The sequence below is a fragment of the Aethalodelphis obliquidens genome, unplaced genomic scaffold, assembly GCF_003676395.1.
Source record: "Aethalodelphis obliquidens isolate GAN/ISIS:26980383/991018 unplaced genomic scaffold, ASM367639v1 scaffold43, whole genome shotgun sequence".
Lineage (NCBI taxonomy): Eukaryota > Metazoa > Chordata > Mammalia > Artiodactyla > Delphinidae > Aethalodelphis > Aethalodelphis obliquidens.
The window spans coordinates 4618606-4633650 of NW_020837987.1; the positions used below are offsets into that span (position 1 = coordinate 4618606).

The 15045-nt window shown below is 42.6% G+C and overlaps 1 protein-coding gene, 1 non-coding gene and 1 pseudogene across 2 annotated transcripts in view; 2 read left to right on the forward strand and 1 right to left on the reverse strand.

Annotated features, from left to right (window-relative positions):
* Window positions 1-13321, forward strand: part of LSM14A (LSM14A mRNA processing body assembly factor) — a 71097-nt gene extending 57776 nt beyond the window's left edge. The window contains exon 10 of the mRNA XM_027079358.1: window positions 12051-13321. Coding sequence (XP_026935159.1) covers window positions 12051-12101 — 51 coding nt within the window. The 3' untranslated portion in view covers window positions 12102-13321. The remainder of the gene's footprint in view (window positions 1-12050) is intronic.
* LOC113606291 (uncharacterized) lies at window positions 4911-5057 on the reverse strand (annotated as a pseudogene).
* On the forward strand, window positions 6116-6187 carry TRNAD-GUC (transfer RNA aspartic acid (anticodon GUC)). The gene has a single exon. It is a non-coding gene; the product is annotated as a tRNA-Asp (tRNA).
* Window positions 13322-15045: the final 1724 nt, after the last annotated feature.

Genomic DNA, 15045 nt, shown 5'->3' on the forward strand with positions numbered 1-15045 from the left:
AAGCTGCTCTTTCTGCACAGCCCTGTGGTAATAGCTCACATCTGATCGTGTCTGGATTCTTTGTTACAGGATCCCCCTGCCCTATTAGTTCAGAGACTAAAAGCTGGTTTAAGTAGTGACAGTGGGGAGAGTGTCACAGAATAAAGTAATGAAGGCGAGTGAGCTCTTAGAGGAGCTCAGATGTCAACCAGTTTGCTTAGTTTACCTCCTTTGACTGTGATTTTAAAAGATGACAAGTGTGAGTACAATCGGAATCAAACTTAAGGAAGTAAAGTAGCACCGTTAATCTCTGAATCTGGGTGTGCTTAATGGGGATTTGCTCAGAGCAGCCTGCCTTCGCTTCTCCCAGTATAGAGATACTGGGACAACTTCTTGGCATAGGAGCTAGTCAGGTGAGGGAAGTAAGGGAGAGTGTAGCTTTGAGCAGCAGAGACCTGGAGGCCAGCAGCAGTCTGTCGGCCAGCTAGTGTATACACTGGGAAGCTGAAGATGCAGGTCCCAGGCCCTGCTGTTGTGGGGGTCAAACCAACCTCCTGAGGAGGAGTGACGCAGACGTTTTTATCCTGTTTTTCAAAGCCACGGTTAGTAAAATCGAGCTTGTGGCTTTTGAGACAGTTTGAAATCTGGCTCCAAGAGCACATGATGAGACTATGAATCTAATGTGGTTTCTGTTCTCAGTGATGGTGCCAAGCTGTGCCCGTTATATGGGTGTTTTTTAAATTCCAGTTCGGTTCGTATTTTAACAGACTTGGCTGACTGATAAAAGTGTTTTCACGTTTAGCTCATAAACATATCAAAATCAACCTGAATCTGATTCTAGTTCATAATGAATGTTGATTTTTAGGGAAATGCTTTAAAATGCACTGGTGTCTGTATTGTGGTTTATAAAGAAACAAAGCAGCTCTGTGAGGCCAAAGCATATTTCAGTTTAATAATAAGGCTTTCATAGAGTGACTCATAGTTTAGGTGCACAGAAACAACTGAGAGCGGCCAGCAAGGAGCTCGTGGCCCAGAAAGTCTTGCCTTTGCCTCTAAACTTGAAGAGCAGCCTGGGAGTGGAAGAGCAGAGAGCCAAGAATGCCAGTTTGAGGAAGTGTGAGAAGCCTGGGCCAAGGCGAGATTGTAATGAATTCCAGTGAATGGTTTACAGTCATCCCAGCACAGAGAACGGGAACGTGTTTACTAGATGTCTGGAGTGTGCTTCTGTTATCCTGTTACTCACTTAATCCTTATAATCCTCGGGTGCTGGCCTCACACAGGATTGTTGATGAGAATGCAAATCCCAACATTGCAGTTCAGGATTTTGCTTGTGCTGAAATTGTTTTGTAAATTTCTTTTAATGGGTTAGTTGGGTGACAGTTATCCCTTACTCCATTCCCCAGTGTTTAATAGCATTTCTTTTGTCCCAGAATGGGTTCTGGAGCTTTGCAGATTTCAGTTTACAGAGGAATGAGGTATAGTTTCGTTTTTGTATAAGTAATACACTGTAAAAAGGATATGGGCAGTATGGAAGATGGTTTTTAAAAATAGATAAAGAAGAAAGAAAATCTACCATCCTACCATTCAGGGCTAACCATTGGTAACACTATTTGGCTATATATTCAACCTGGCATTGTTCTGTACCGGCATGTGCTTTTCAGCAAAAATAGATTCATAGTATACGTACTATTGTGAAACTTGCTTTTTTCACTTCGTGTATTGAGTAGCACTGCTTTGTTTTAAAGTATGATTATGCACACAGAAAAGCACACATATCATGATTACTTATGTAAACAGTACCCAGAAGCCCCCGTAAAACTCCCTTCCAGGGGCTTCACTGGTGGCGCAGTGGTTGAGAGTCCGCCTGCCGATGCAGGGGACACGGGTTCGTGCCCCGGTCCGGGAGGATCCCACATGCCGCAGAGCGGCTGGGCCCGTGAGCCATAGCCGCTGAGCCTGTGCGTCCGGAGCCTGTGCTCCGCAACGGGAGAGGCCACAACAGTGAGAGGCCCGCGTACCGCAAAAAAAAAAAACAACTCCCGTCCGGTAGCCCCCACAGCCTCAAGGGTAACCACTATCCTGACTTCTAACAGCTTAGATTGCTTTTGCTTGTGTTTGTTCTTTACATAAATGGAATTAAACAGCATATATGCTTTTGTGCTTAGCTTCTTTGCTCAACATTGTGTTTGTGAGATTCATCCATATTGTTGCATTTGGCTGCGGACCGTTCGTTTTCGTTGCAGTATAGTATTCCATTGTGTTAACAGACCATGATTTATCCATTCTGCTGTTGATACTGCATTTGCATCATTTCTAGCTTTGGGCTGGTAAAAAAATGCTGGCACAGTTTTTTCCTCCACAAGAGAAGCTGAAGTTAGAGTGGGTAAGAGGAACGCGGACTTTGAATATTGTGAAAGATAGTAGTGCCCAGCTATGGAGCTGTTCCACACTAGTGTGCTGCTGCAAGGAATTTGTAACTAAGAAAAAAGTACTAGCAAACCATGATGTGCTGTAGATGTAGACATAGGTATGTATATTAGAGCAGATGCAGGGTTAATCCTCCTCTGTGGGCCTAGCCTTTTCCCGAAGGACGCTGCTCCACCTACCACCCTTCCCAGTGGCAGCACTGGAGTATTTCTTGCCCTGCAAACTATGTTCAGGATGTAGACTTGGTGTCCTTGCTCCCTCCCTTTCTGGTAAAACCCCTACTTACTCCATTCAGGCTTATGCGATCCTCTCACTCTCCTGGTTACCTGATTACTCCCATCTTAAAAAAATTATTCCTGCCTTTCTCTTCCTCTATACCTCCATCCTTCCATATGACGTCATCTGTGTGGCTTACCCATCTGTGTTGGGAGTCCCCAAGATAATCACACTGATGGTGATGATTCTTACAGCACAAAGATGCAAAGCAAAATTGAGCAAAGGAAAGGGTGTATGGGCGAAGTCTAGAGTGAACCAGGCTCAGACTTTCAGAGGGGACTTTGAAAGTGGTGTCACAGAGTATGTACTTCGTTCCCCCAGCAAAGAATTGTTCCAACATGTGTGGAATGTTGTCTACCAGGGAAGCTCATCAGCGGCTGAGGGCCCAGGGTTTTGATTGGGGTCTGGTTATTTAGGCTTCTTCTGTGTGGCACATACTAAAATCCCAGACTCCCAGAAGTAAAGCACAAATACACATCATTGACTGTACAGTTTAGGCACAGTGAGCCACTCTTATCAGTTCTGGGAATGATGGAAACCCTCCTCAAGTCCTCGTTTCCAGATGTCAGCCAAGGGCCAAACTTGTAAGCAGTCTTTATAAAGGATAGGAGTCAGGCCTGCTGTGTTAACTTTCCTGGACCCATCCTACACCCTGGCCCCTGTTCCTTTCCCTGTGACCTTTTCTTCTCACCTCCTCCCACCCAAACCTGTAGACACACCCGGACCTTGTCTATCAACCTCAACTGCATCATCTCTGAATCATGGATTTAGACACCCTACGCTTTGATCTTCCAACTGGCTTGCTCAAGAAATAATAAATAAGTACATACACACATAGAGTGACCTAACCACTCCTTTGCTCAGTAACTGCTTTTAGCTTGGTGCAGACCCCCAGGTCGGGAATCTTTCTACTTTGGATTCGTTAGCTTCCATCTTCTACTTTCCCTACCACCATCTCCAACCAGCCTAGACTCCTTGAACTATCATTATCTTACAAATAACCTTAAACTCCCTTGCACCTCTTTTGAGCTTTTTGTGCTCTTGTTTAGAGAAACTTCAACCCTGAAAGCATCCAACCACCCACATGATCAGTATTCACTCGGAGGGTTGTGTCCTGCAGAAGAGAATCACAATTGAATACATCAGTACCACTGTAAATCTGATTACTGCTCTCTCCTGGCCCTCAACATGGCCAGCAAAACTTAGTACTTTTCTGTAATCACCTCTCTGTAGTCAGCAAATGGCCCTGCTATCCATTTCAAAGAGAACTAGAAGACATTGGATGGAAACTGCCTCAGGCACTTACCACACTCTAACATATGCAGCCTTTTCCTGGCTGTCCTTTAAAAACAGAAAATATCACGTATCAAAAAACTGCTTGTGCTCTGGCTCCTTAATTCCCACCGTTCCGTTACTGAATTACCTCTTTGTGTCTTCAACTTCTTCCTTGATAAAGGATCCTTTCCATTCGCATTTAATTATAATGCTAGCATATTATATAGCATATTAATGTGTTAGTATTCATATATTTATATGTACAGGCGTAACTTGGAGATATTGCGGGTTTAGATCGAGACCCCAGTAAAGCAAATGTCACAATAAAGTGAGTCACACGAATTTTTTTCTTTCCTAGTATATATAAAGTTAGATTTACACTGTACTTTTGTCTATTAAATGTGCAATAATAGCATTATGCCTACAAAACAGTGTACGTACCTTTATTTTAAAATAATGCTGTTGGGAAAATGGTGCCGATAGACTTGCTTGATGCAGGGTTGCCACAGAACTTCCCATTTGTAAAAAATGCAATATCTGCAAAGCACAATAAAACGAAGTATGCCTATAATTGTAACTATGTAGCATTTATTATGTTAGACTTTTTTTTAGGAAAATTATCCTTGAATCCTACATCCTACCAGTTCCTCCTTAGCTCTTGAACTATCTAGATGCCTGATCTCCCTTTTACTTCTTAACCCACTTGTTCTACTTCATACACCGCTAAAACAGTTCTTGGTAAGGTCACTAATGATCTCCAGTGAGCCTTTCAGAGTTTTCCTCTCTTACTTGTTTTACAGAAGCATTCCATGCAGTCTGCCTCTCCCTTCTCAAAATACTCTTGTCTTCCTGGCTGCCAGATCCTCGGTCTGCCCAATTCTAATTCGTCAGTCACCCCATTTTGAAATAATAATGTTCCTCAGGGTTCAACTTTAGCTTTTTTTCCTTCTCCCCGCTGCTCCCCACACACAACACTACCACAAATTATGCAGTGGAGTTTCCCACATTTGGGGAAATCACAGGGGTCAGCACATCCGGAAAAGCCTCACCCTGGGAAAACCAACTTCGTGATCTTGTTACCTCTCCTGCCAGATAAGTTTGCTTTCCACCACCACCACCCCCCTCTTTTTAAGCTGCATACTCTCTCTGGCCTTAACTACGTGGAGTTATTCTCACATTCACTTATCTAGCACAGATCTTTTCTGAGTCTGGATCTGACTTTTCCTTTGGCCGAGCCTCAAGGCTTGTGGAATCTTAGTTCCCCGACCAGGGATTGAACCTGGGGCCACAGCAGTGAAAGCGCTGAGTCCTAACCTCTGGACCGCCAGGGAAGTCCCTGGATCTGACTTCTTGATACCTGTGCTTGAAGGTCTTATAGTAGCCTCTCAAATGTAATGTTCCCCAAACTGAAGTGATGATCTTCCCTCTGCTTTTCTTCCAGTGTTCTTGATCCAGTTATGTAGTAACACCACCTACTAACCCGACTGTGCTGGAAATGTGGAAATCACCTTTGACACTCCATTTATCTTCAGTTCTGCACCAGCTTCATGCCTGTTACCAACTTCTATCAATTCTTTCTCTTTTTTTTTAACTTTTATTTTATTTATTTATTTTTAGCTGCGTCAGGTCTTAATTGTGGCACGTGGGATCTTTCGTTGTGGCGCGCAGGCTTCTTCCTAGTTGTAGCACACAGGCTCCAGAGCGCGCGGGCTCAGTAGTTGTGGCGCGTGGGCTTAGTTGCCCGACCAGGGATCAAACCTGCGTCCCTTGCATTGGAAGCCCCTGGGAAGTCCCAAATTCTACTTTCTCAATATATCTAATACCTCTTTTATTTTTAAAACGTTTAATTATTTTGGTAAGAGATGTGTATGTATGTATTTTAATCTAAATGCTTCACAAAGGCTTATAATGAAAGCCCTCAGTCATGCTAACAATCAATCATCTCTTGCTACCCCTAGTCTTTTGTTTTTAGTTTTAACTGATTTTCTGTGGAAAAGGGGAAACTATTCAACAAATCTTTATTGAGCCCTTATGTAGAAGAGATATAGTTCATTTGCAGGGTAAGCAACAGTGAACAAAATAAACCTTGGAGCTTGTATTCTGGGAGGAGAGAAATGAGTAAAATTTATATAAAGTATGTTAAGATGCTTAAGGGAATTCCCTGAAGGTCTAGTGGTTAGGACTCTGCACTGTCACTGCAGGGGCCCTGGTTCAGTCCCTGGTCGGGGAACTAGGATCCTGCAAGCTGTGTAGTGTGGCCAAAAAAAAGATGCTTAAGTTCTATGGAGAAAAAGCCAAGAAGCGGGGGACAAGAAAGGGTGTGTGGGCTTGAGGGTGGATTGCTGCGTGAATTTAAAACAGGTTAGGAAGCTGACATTTGAGAAATGACTCAAGAAGCTGATTGGATGTTCAAGCAGAAGAAATTTTAGCTGCAAAGACCCTGAAGCAGGAGTGAACCTAGTATTGCTGGAGTGGAGTGAGGGAGGAGAGGCTTGTAGAATGTGAGGTTAGAGTGTCAGTGGAGACTGGACAGGGAAGGAATAGTGGAGTCCACTGTAATGATTGTCATTTGTTCCGAGATGGGAAGCAATTGTAGGGTTTTGAATGGAAGAGTGACAATCTGACTTACATTTTAAAAGATTCTCTGGGACTTCGCTGGTGGTCCGGTGGGTAAGACTCCACACTCCCAATGCAGGGGGCCCAGGTTTGATCTCTGGTTGAGGAACTAGATCCCGCATGCATGCTGCAACTAAGAAGCCCGCATGCCGCAACTTAGAAGCCTGCATACCGCAACTAAGAGTCCGCATGCCTCAACGAAGATCCTGTGTGCTGCAACTAAGACCTGGTGCAGCCAAAATAAATAAATAAATATTTTAAAAAATCATCATCATCATCTCTGGGGAATTCCCTGGTGGTCCAATGGTTAGGACTCAGCACTTTCACTGCTGTGGGTCTGGGTTCGGTCCCTGGGTGAGGAACTAAGATCCCACAATCCTCGAGGTGCAGCCCCCCCAAAAAATTGGCACTTCTGCTACAACTGTCAGTGAATCTCTTCCAAATGCACATCTTTGGATTTAAAATAAATAAATAAATTTAAAAAAATAAAAAGAATCTCTGGCTGCTGTGTTGAGAATAAGTTAGTAGGGAGGCCAGTTAGGAAGCCAGTGCAGTAGCCCGGAGTGGTTCTCCCTGCTCCCTGATAGTTAGAACATAATAGCCTAGCCTTCCAGTACTGAATCTGCTGCAGAGGCCTTTGTGGTTTGGTCTCCTCAGTGGATTGTTCCTCTGGCTGAGGCTTTAATGTATGCATTCAAACAGTTAAAAAATAATTTAATAGGATTTCCAATGAAAAGCTGCTTCCCTTTTCTCACTGTCCCTCAGACCTACAGTTACCCTCTTCACATGGAGCCAGGTTGTTTCCAAATTTTGCTAGTCCAAGCAGTGCTGGAATGACCCTTCATGAGTCATTTCACAAATAGATGAATGTATCTGTAAGATAAACTAATAACTGGAGATTCTGGATAACTGGAGACATAACTTCATAATTCTAATAAATATTCCTATGTCCCTTTTGATAGAGATTATAGCAATTTACGCTTCACCTGGTTTTTCAGGGTGCTTATTACCCTATATGGTCACCAGTACAGCATTAGCAAACTTTTGAGTACGTTTGCCAGTCGGATGAACGAAAAGTATTATTTCAGTACCCCGTGCATTTCACTTTGAGGGAGGTTGAACATTGTTAAATGAGTTTGGTATTAATATTTCCTTTTCTGTGAACTTTGTATAAATATTCTTTATTTGTCTCCTCTGATGTTAGTGTTCTTGGTTATTTACAGGAGCTCTTTTTTTTTATTAAGGGAAAAAAGTTTTTATTTAATTCAATAATACCTGTGCATAGTTACTACAAATGAAACAAAATAGTATAGAGTTTGTCTACGTCTCTTCCTTAAAGACAAATACTATTAACAGTTTATCTGTATTCTTCCAGAAAGTGTCCCTCTCCAGATCGTGTGTGTATATATGTGTGCGCACCATACCCACGTCCCCCCTTTTGTTAATGTGTCAGTAGGAAGAGCCTGTGTGAGCTGTTCTTTACTTTGTTATTTTCATGTGTTTATCAACTACGGACCTCCTGATATATAGATTTACTCTCTTAATTCCCCCCATACACACACACAGAAATTCACACATCCTTGCTCTGTATCCTCTTAATATACTTACTGTAACACTTAATTGCGGCTAGGAATACTCATTACAACTAAGTAAATAATTTTTATGGATGAGCCAAGTAGTACAAACCCTGTCTGTTTCCTTTTTACAGAATGTTTTATTCTTCCCACCACCAAAAATTGCCTTTTTTTTCACATGTTGATTGACTTTAAAAGCTGAAAACCAATAGTATTCTGATATGATTTTATAAGAATTCTTCTGCACAGAGCCAAGTGATATGCCTTCTCTACAGTTCTAGAACCATAAATACTGTACCTTTCAAAAATGTATATTACTATGATCAAGATTAAATAGATTGTCTTTTTCTGGATTCCATCAGTTTCTTAAGATCATCTACATTTTAATTTGCTTCGTGACTGGACCTTGCCTTTTTTCAATTTTTAGATTGTTTTTCCTTTATCTTTTTCCTTTTCCACATTTAATACATGCAAAAGGATGTGTGACCCATAATATGAGTAACTGAACCTGTCACTTAACCCAAAAACTAGAGCATTACTAACAACCTGCATCTATGTATTACGACTCCCCTATTCCATTTCTGCTTCACCCAAAAGGAAACCACTATCCTGAAGTTTGTATTTTATCTTGGTTTTGTTTTTGTTCACAATATTTTTCCATAGAATTTTTTTTTTCTTTTGACTGCACCTAGCGGCCTGGGGGATCTTAATTCCCTGACCGGGGATTAAACCCATGCCCCTTCACTGGGAGCGTGGAGCCTTAACCACTGGACCACCAGGGAAGCCCATCTGTAGAATTTCTGATTGGCTCTTGCACGTGTGTATTTGTTCTCTTGTGCTCTCTCTCATATCCTCTATTAATTGGAATCTACTCCATTCTTCTTGAGCTCACCAATTTTCAAATCTCATTTAGACCACTTTTTCCTTGGACCATTATTTTCCCTACAGCTTTTCGATTTTCCTGGAGTTTCTGAATGTTCTTTTTTGCTTGTATTTGTTGCCTTCATCATATAATAAAGTTTTTCCAAACTGTTAACATTTGATTTAGTCTATGAAGTCTCCTTTTTTCCTAGAGACTATTGTACTATAAACTTTCGCCATTCTGCGAAAGGTTATACAAACATGTTGCTTTCGAGATCTTCAGGAAACTTAGGATCCTGGGATTTCTCTTCATTGCTCTCCTGGGTTAGAGTCACAGTTTCCTGGATGCATGTTTTCCATTTTCTTGTTAGAATTCTTACTTAGGGAGCTTTCTTAAACAGGGCCAGATAGTAAGTTCTCTGTCACATCTTCCTCTTTTTTTTTTTTTTTATTTAACAACCTTCTAAAAATATAAAAATCATTCTTAGCTCAATTGCTGACTGTTCATCTTACATGCAGTGGTGCCAAGTCTGATGCAAATTTGATTTTTTTCCCATGATAGATGACGTGTTTTTTCCTCTTTTTTTGGGGGGGGGAGGGGTGCGGCATGGCTTGTGGGAGTTCCCTGACCAGGAATTGAACCTGGGCCACAGCAGTGAAATCGCTGAATCCTAACCACTGGACCACCAGGGAACTCCCATGTAGACCCTTTTGACTTAAAGATTCGTGTCTTTCCTTTAGCTCTTTCTCTTATTACTTCTTAGATAACTTCTTTGATGTTACCCACCCTGTTCTTTCACTAGATCTCCCTCTTACTCAAATGTTAAAGCTGTCCAATTGAGAAGGACTTCCCTGGTGGTCCAGTGGTTAAGACTCTGCGCTTCCACTGCAGGGGGCACGGGTTCGATCCCTCTTCAGGGAACTAAGATCCTGCATGCCGCACAGTGCAGCCAGAAAATTTTTTTTAATAAATAAGGAAAAAAAAACCTGTTGAATCGAAGCTTTGTGTTTCTTAGTTTTTTTACCAAGGTTGTTAATCTTGGTAGTAGACTTCCTGTAGTAGACTTTATTCAAATATCTGACAATTCTTGGTTATCTCTTATTGGAAGGAAGCAGAAGAGTTGCCCTGGAGCTCTGGGTGTGGCCAGGATTTGTCATCTGACAAATGCTCTAAGTTGTGATCATTATCTTTGAGGTCTCTGAGGACTTGTTCAGAGGTGCCAATGTTTCCAGATCCACAGAAACACTGTACCTGCAGGAAAGAGTCTTCCTTGTACTTGTTTGTTTTTCCTAGGAGTGTGTTGTCTAATTATAGGTCATTCTAACTGCAGTGAGAAACAAGATTGTTCACTGCTTGTTGTGCAGACAGACCTTAGATTAGTTTTCCTGTTTTCAAGCCCCCTTCTCACGCTTGCCCTCTGTCGTACCTCCTGCTTCAGAGTCTACAGCATTTCAGAGTTTCGGGCAAGTGGCACCCCCGGGTGTGGTCCAGGTGGCAGCACCCTCTGTTCTGCCCTGGGTCACCGTACTTCTTTCATCTGCTCTAATCAGTCTAGAAATTTGTTGAAAAAATACCTCACAGATTCCTCCCTGCCCAATTCTATTTATATTATAAATATCATCTTAGTCATTTACTGACAATTTAATGTAGTCTTAAAGGAAAAGGTGAACATTTGTAGTTGATTTACTGTCTTTTTTTGGGGGGGGGTACGCGGGCCTCTCACTGTTGTGGCCTCTCCCGTTGCGCAGGCTCAGCGGCCATGGCTCACGGGCCCAGCCGCTCCGCGGCATGTGGGATCTTCCCGGACCGGGGCACGAACCCGTGTCCCCTGCATCGGCAGGTGGACTCTCAACCACTGCACCACCAGGGAAGCCCTGGTTTACTGTCTTGAACCAGAAATCTATTTGCCTCTACTCGAATGTGAAGCACCGTCAACCCTTTTGTTTTACACCCCCACCCCCCCACCGCGATGGGTCTTTGTTGCTGTGCGCGGGCTTTCTCTAGTTGTGTCGAGCGGGGGCTACTTTTCGTTGCAGTGCGGGGCCTTCTCACTGCGGTAGCTTCTCTTGTTGCGGAGCATGGGCTCTAGGCGCGCGGGCTTCAGTAGTAGCACACAGGCTCTAGAGCGCAGGCTCAGTAGTTGTGGCATGTGGGCTTAGTTGCTCAGAGGCATGTGGGATCTTCCCAGACCAGGGCTTGCACCCATGTCCCCTGCATTGGCAGGCGGATTCTTAACCACTGCGCCACCAGGGAAGTCCAGCACCATCAACTCTTGCCTGTACTACTGTAATAACCTCTTCGTTGGTCACCCTCCACCCATACTACACTCTGCCAATTCATTTTCTATGCAGTAGCCAGAATGAATTTTTGGGAATACAAGTCTGACTGCCAGGTTATATCACGTGTCTTAGAGAAGGCATGTAATATGGAGGCCTCAAGAGATTGTGTCCTACTGGAAATGGTATCACTGCAACTACGGTCTGAAATGGATGTGATCATGGTGTCAAACAGCCAGACCCATGCTGGTCGCAAGAGCCAACCCCTAAGCAGGGCCTCTCCCTCCCCAAGGCCTCAGTCCTGGTCTAGGCCTCCGAGTCACGATGTAAAAATAAGTCGCAGGGCTGCGAGCTAGCAGGGCAGCAGCGCACCTCTGGTTCTGTGGCTAGCTGGTGTTCAGCAGCAGTGAATTTGTGTCCAGCACTGCTACTGCTCCAGACAGCCTGGAGATCCAGCTCAGCTCCCACAGGGACTAGGCCTTGGAGCTGCTTGTAACCTGGCACTGGGTTTATCTGTAGTTGTGAATGATCAGAACCTCAGGCCTATTCTCTGCAAGTATCTAAAGGGCTTCTTGACAAAGCAAGAAATGCCAAGCCTGTCCATACTTCTTATCTCCTCTCCCTGGATGTGTTCCTGGTCAGATGCCTCTCTATGTCTGGTTTCCAGACTGTCAATGGATTTTCTCTGCAGCTTTCATCATCCCAGGTCATGACTTATACTCAAAACATACCTAGTGTCTAAGCCAGCTTACTTTTTTCTTTCAGCTGCTACTTGGTTTAAATCTGGAAATCCTGCAGTCTTCAGACTTCCATTGAACGGAGATAGGCCACTGTCCTGGTGTCTATTCCTAGCACAGTCAGAAGATAGCTGCTTTTTCTTTTCCCAGGAATAGAAAGGAACTGTCAGACATGCTCATTTTTGCATTATCCCAACTTAAACTTCCCTTGTTCTCACTTAAGGAGGCAGGGAAGTATAGAACCAATACTAGTGGGTGCAAGTAATGTCTGTAACAGCCAGCTACAGATGACCTGGCAATGATGAGCCACAGAGACTGTTGGTGGAAAGGCTGGCAGTATCCCAAAAATTGCTGGCATGAGTCCCAGGGCACCTAATGGAGCAGGCTGACATCTTTTCACATTGGATCCTCTCTACACACCCCATGAACAAACTGGGTGTGCACACAGTCTTCAGCCTTTCAAAAAGAGATTTTAAAAACTCAGGAAATTGGGAATAGATGAGAACTTCCTAATCTAATAAAAGACTTTTACAAAAAATGTACATGTAATATAACGTACATTACATGTAATGGTGAAATGTTGAACACTCCTCTCGTGACTGGTGTCAATTAGCATCACTTATATTCAGCATTGTATTGGCTGTCCTAGCTAGTGCAATAAGGAATGAAAAAGAAATAAAGGTATAAAGATTGGGAAAAAGAAAACTATCATTTTTAACATGACACAGTGGGGTATGTATAAAATCCAAACCTATCTACAAACTGCTGCAATTAATAGGTGAGTTATCAACAGCTACAGAAATTGCTTGCTTCTATGCACAAGCAACAAGTAATTAGAAAATGAAAAGTTAAAATATTACCATTTATAATAGTACCCTGCCAAAAAATCAAATATCTAGCAATCTAATGAAGGATGTGCAAGACCTCTACACTGGAAACTACAAAGCTACAAAATATTTCTGAGAAAAAATAAGGACATATATGCAAGGCCTTGGAGTAGGTGAAGAAGACACAAAAAGTGATAACTATGAAAAAAGTGATAACCATGAAAGAGAAATTGGACTTCATTAAGACTAAAAATTTGTTTTATCAAAAGATATCAAGAGAGTGAAAATGGGAGCCACAGCCTGGGAGAAGATACTTGCATTATGGAATATTAGCCATCAGAGAGCTCATAATCCAGAATATGTAAAGAATTACAAGTCAGTTTTTTTTAAAGGACCAACAATTCAATTTTAAAAATCTTGAACAGACAATAAGTTCTGTCTAATAAATACCTAATAAACGTATGAAAAGGTGTTTAATACTTTTTGTCATCAAAAAATGCAAATTAAAACCACAAGGAGGGAATTCCCTGGCAGTCCAGTGGTTAGGACTCTGCACTTTTACTGCTGGGGCCCAGGTTCCATCCCTAGTTGGGGAACTAATATCCCCAAGCTGAGGGGTGCCGCCAAAAGAAAAAAAAACCCACAATGAGATGCCATTAAAGACCCATGATGTTGGCACTTCCCTGGCGGTCCAGTGGTTAAGACTCCATGCTTCCACTGCAGGGGGCACAGGTTCGATCCCTGGTTAAGGAACTAAGAGCCCACAAGCCGCGCAGCCAGAAAAAAAAAATAAAGACCATAATGTGAAGTGTTGGTGAGGACATGGATGAACTGAGCGTTCCACACGTTAATGGGAGGAGTGTAAATCGGTATAACCATTTTGGAAAACTAATGGGCAGGATCTACTAAAGCCAAATATGTATAGTTATGGCCCAGCAGTTTCACTGTTGGGTACATACTCAGTAGAAGTGATTGGCTTATGTCCACCAAAAGACATGTAAGAATGCTCATAGTGTAAGTCATAATAGCCAAAACCTGGAGATAAATGTCCAACAACAGTAGAATGAATAAATAGTGGTATTTTATCAATGGAGTACAGTGGAAAAAAAAAAAACTTGCTCTACACGACATTAATAAATCTCACAGACATCATGATAAGTGAAAGAAACCAGACACAGAAGAGTATATACTGTATGATCACATTTACATGAAACTCAAAAACAGGCAAAACTGACCTTGGTGATGGAGTTTAGTAGTTATATTTGGAGGAGGCAGGGCCTGCTGAAGTATTTATATCTTGATTGGGGGGGTGGGCACAGTACGTAAGTGAAAATTTGAACTGTGCACTTAAGACCTGTGTATTTTATGTAAATTAAACATCAAGATAAAAGATATATGGAAGGGGACCTTAGATTCTCTCCATTGCTCTGCCCTCTGAGACCACACAGAGACCCCTGAGTGTCTTGAGAAATCCCTCTGCCTCTGCCCTCCCCACCCCAGCGCTATGGAAACACAAATTTTTGCCTCAAACTCTCCAGTGATTTCCTGTTTCTCTTAAGAAAGAGTTTCATCCTTCCCAGCCTGCCTTATATGATCTAGTCCCTGGGGAACTACCCTTAGCTTTCCCTTAGTTCCAAATTCCAAAATGAGTCAAATTCCAAAGGCCTTTGCAATTCCTTTCACCTGGAGGTCTCTTCCCCAACTAATTGCTTCTCATTCTTCAAATGTCATTTTAAACATTACATTTTCAGGACCTTCCAGAATGTGTTAAGTTCTCCTTGACTATTTTTCTTCAGTGCAACATGTCCTCACTATGCTTGCATGTCTATGTTTTACCTTTGTCATTTTTGTTTGGGGAAGGATCACTTTTGTCTTATTCACCACTCCATTCCCAGTACCTGGCACCATGCCTGGCCCCTGGTGGGTGCTTAGAAACTTGTTGAATAAGTGAGCAAGTTACTTTATGAATGCCTGCTGTTTGCTCTATGCGGTGCCAAGTGCTGGAGATACAGTTGGGTATGAGATGAATATCATAGAAGTTCCCAGTCCAGGAGGGGCAAAACTTAACTGTTTTGTGAGATAAATACGATGACTGGGAAAATATAGCGTTAGGGATTTCAGAGAAGGCTTCCTGGAAGAGGAGGTCCATGACCCATGCTTTCAAACAACTTAAAGAGCCCCACAACCAGAGACCTG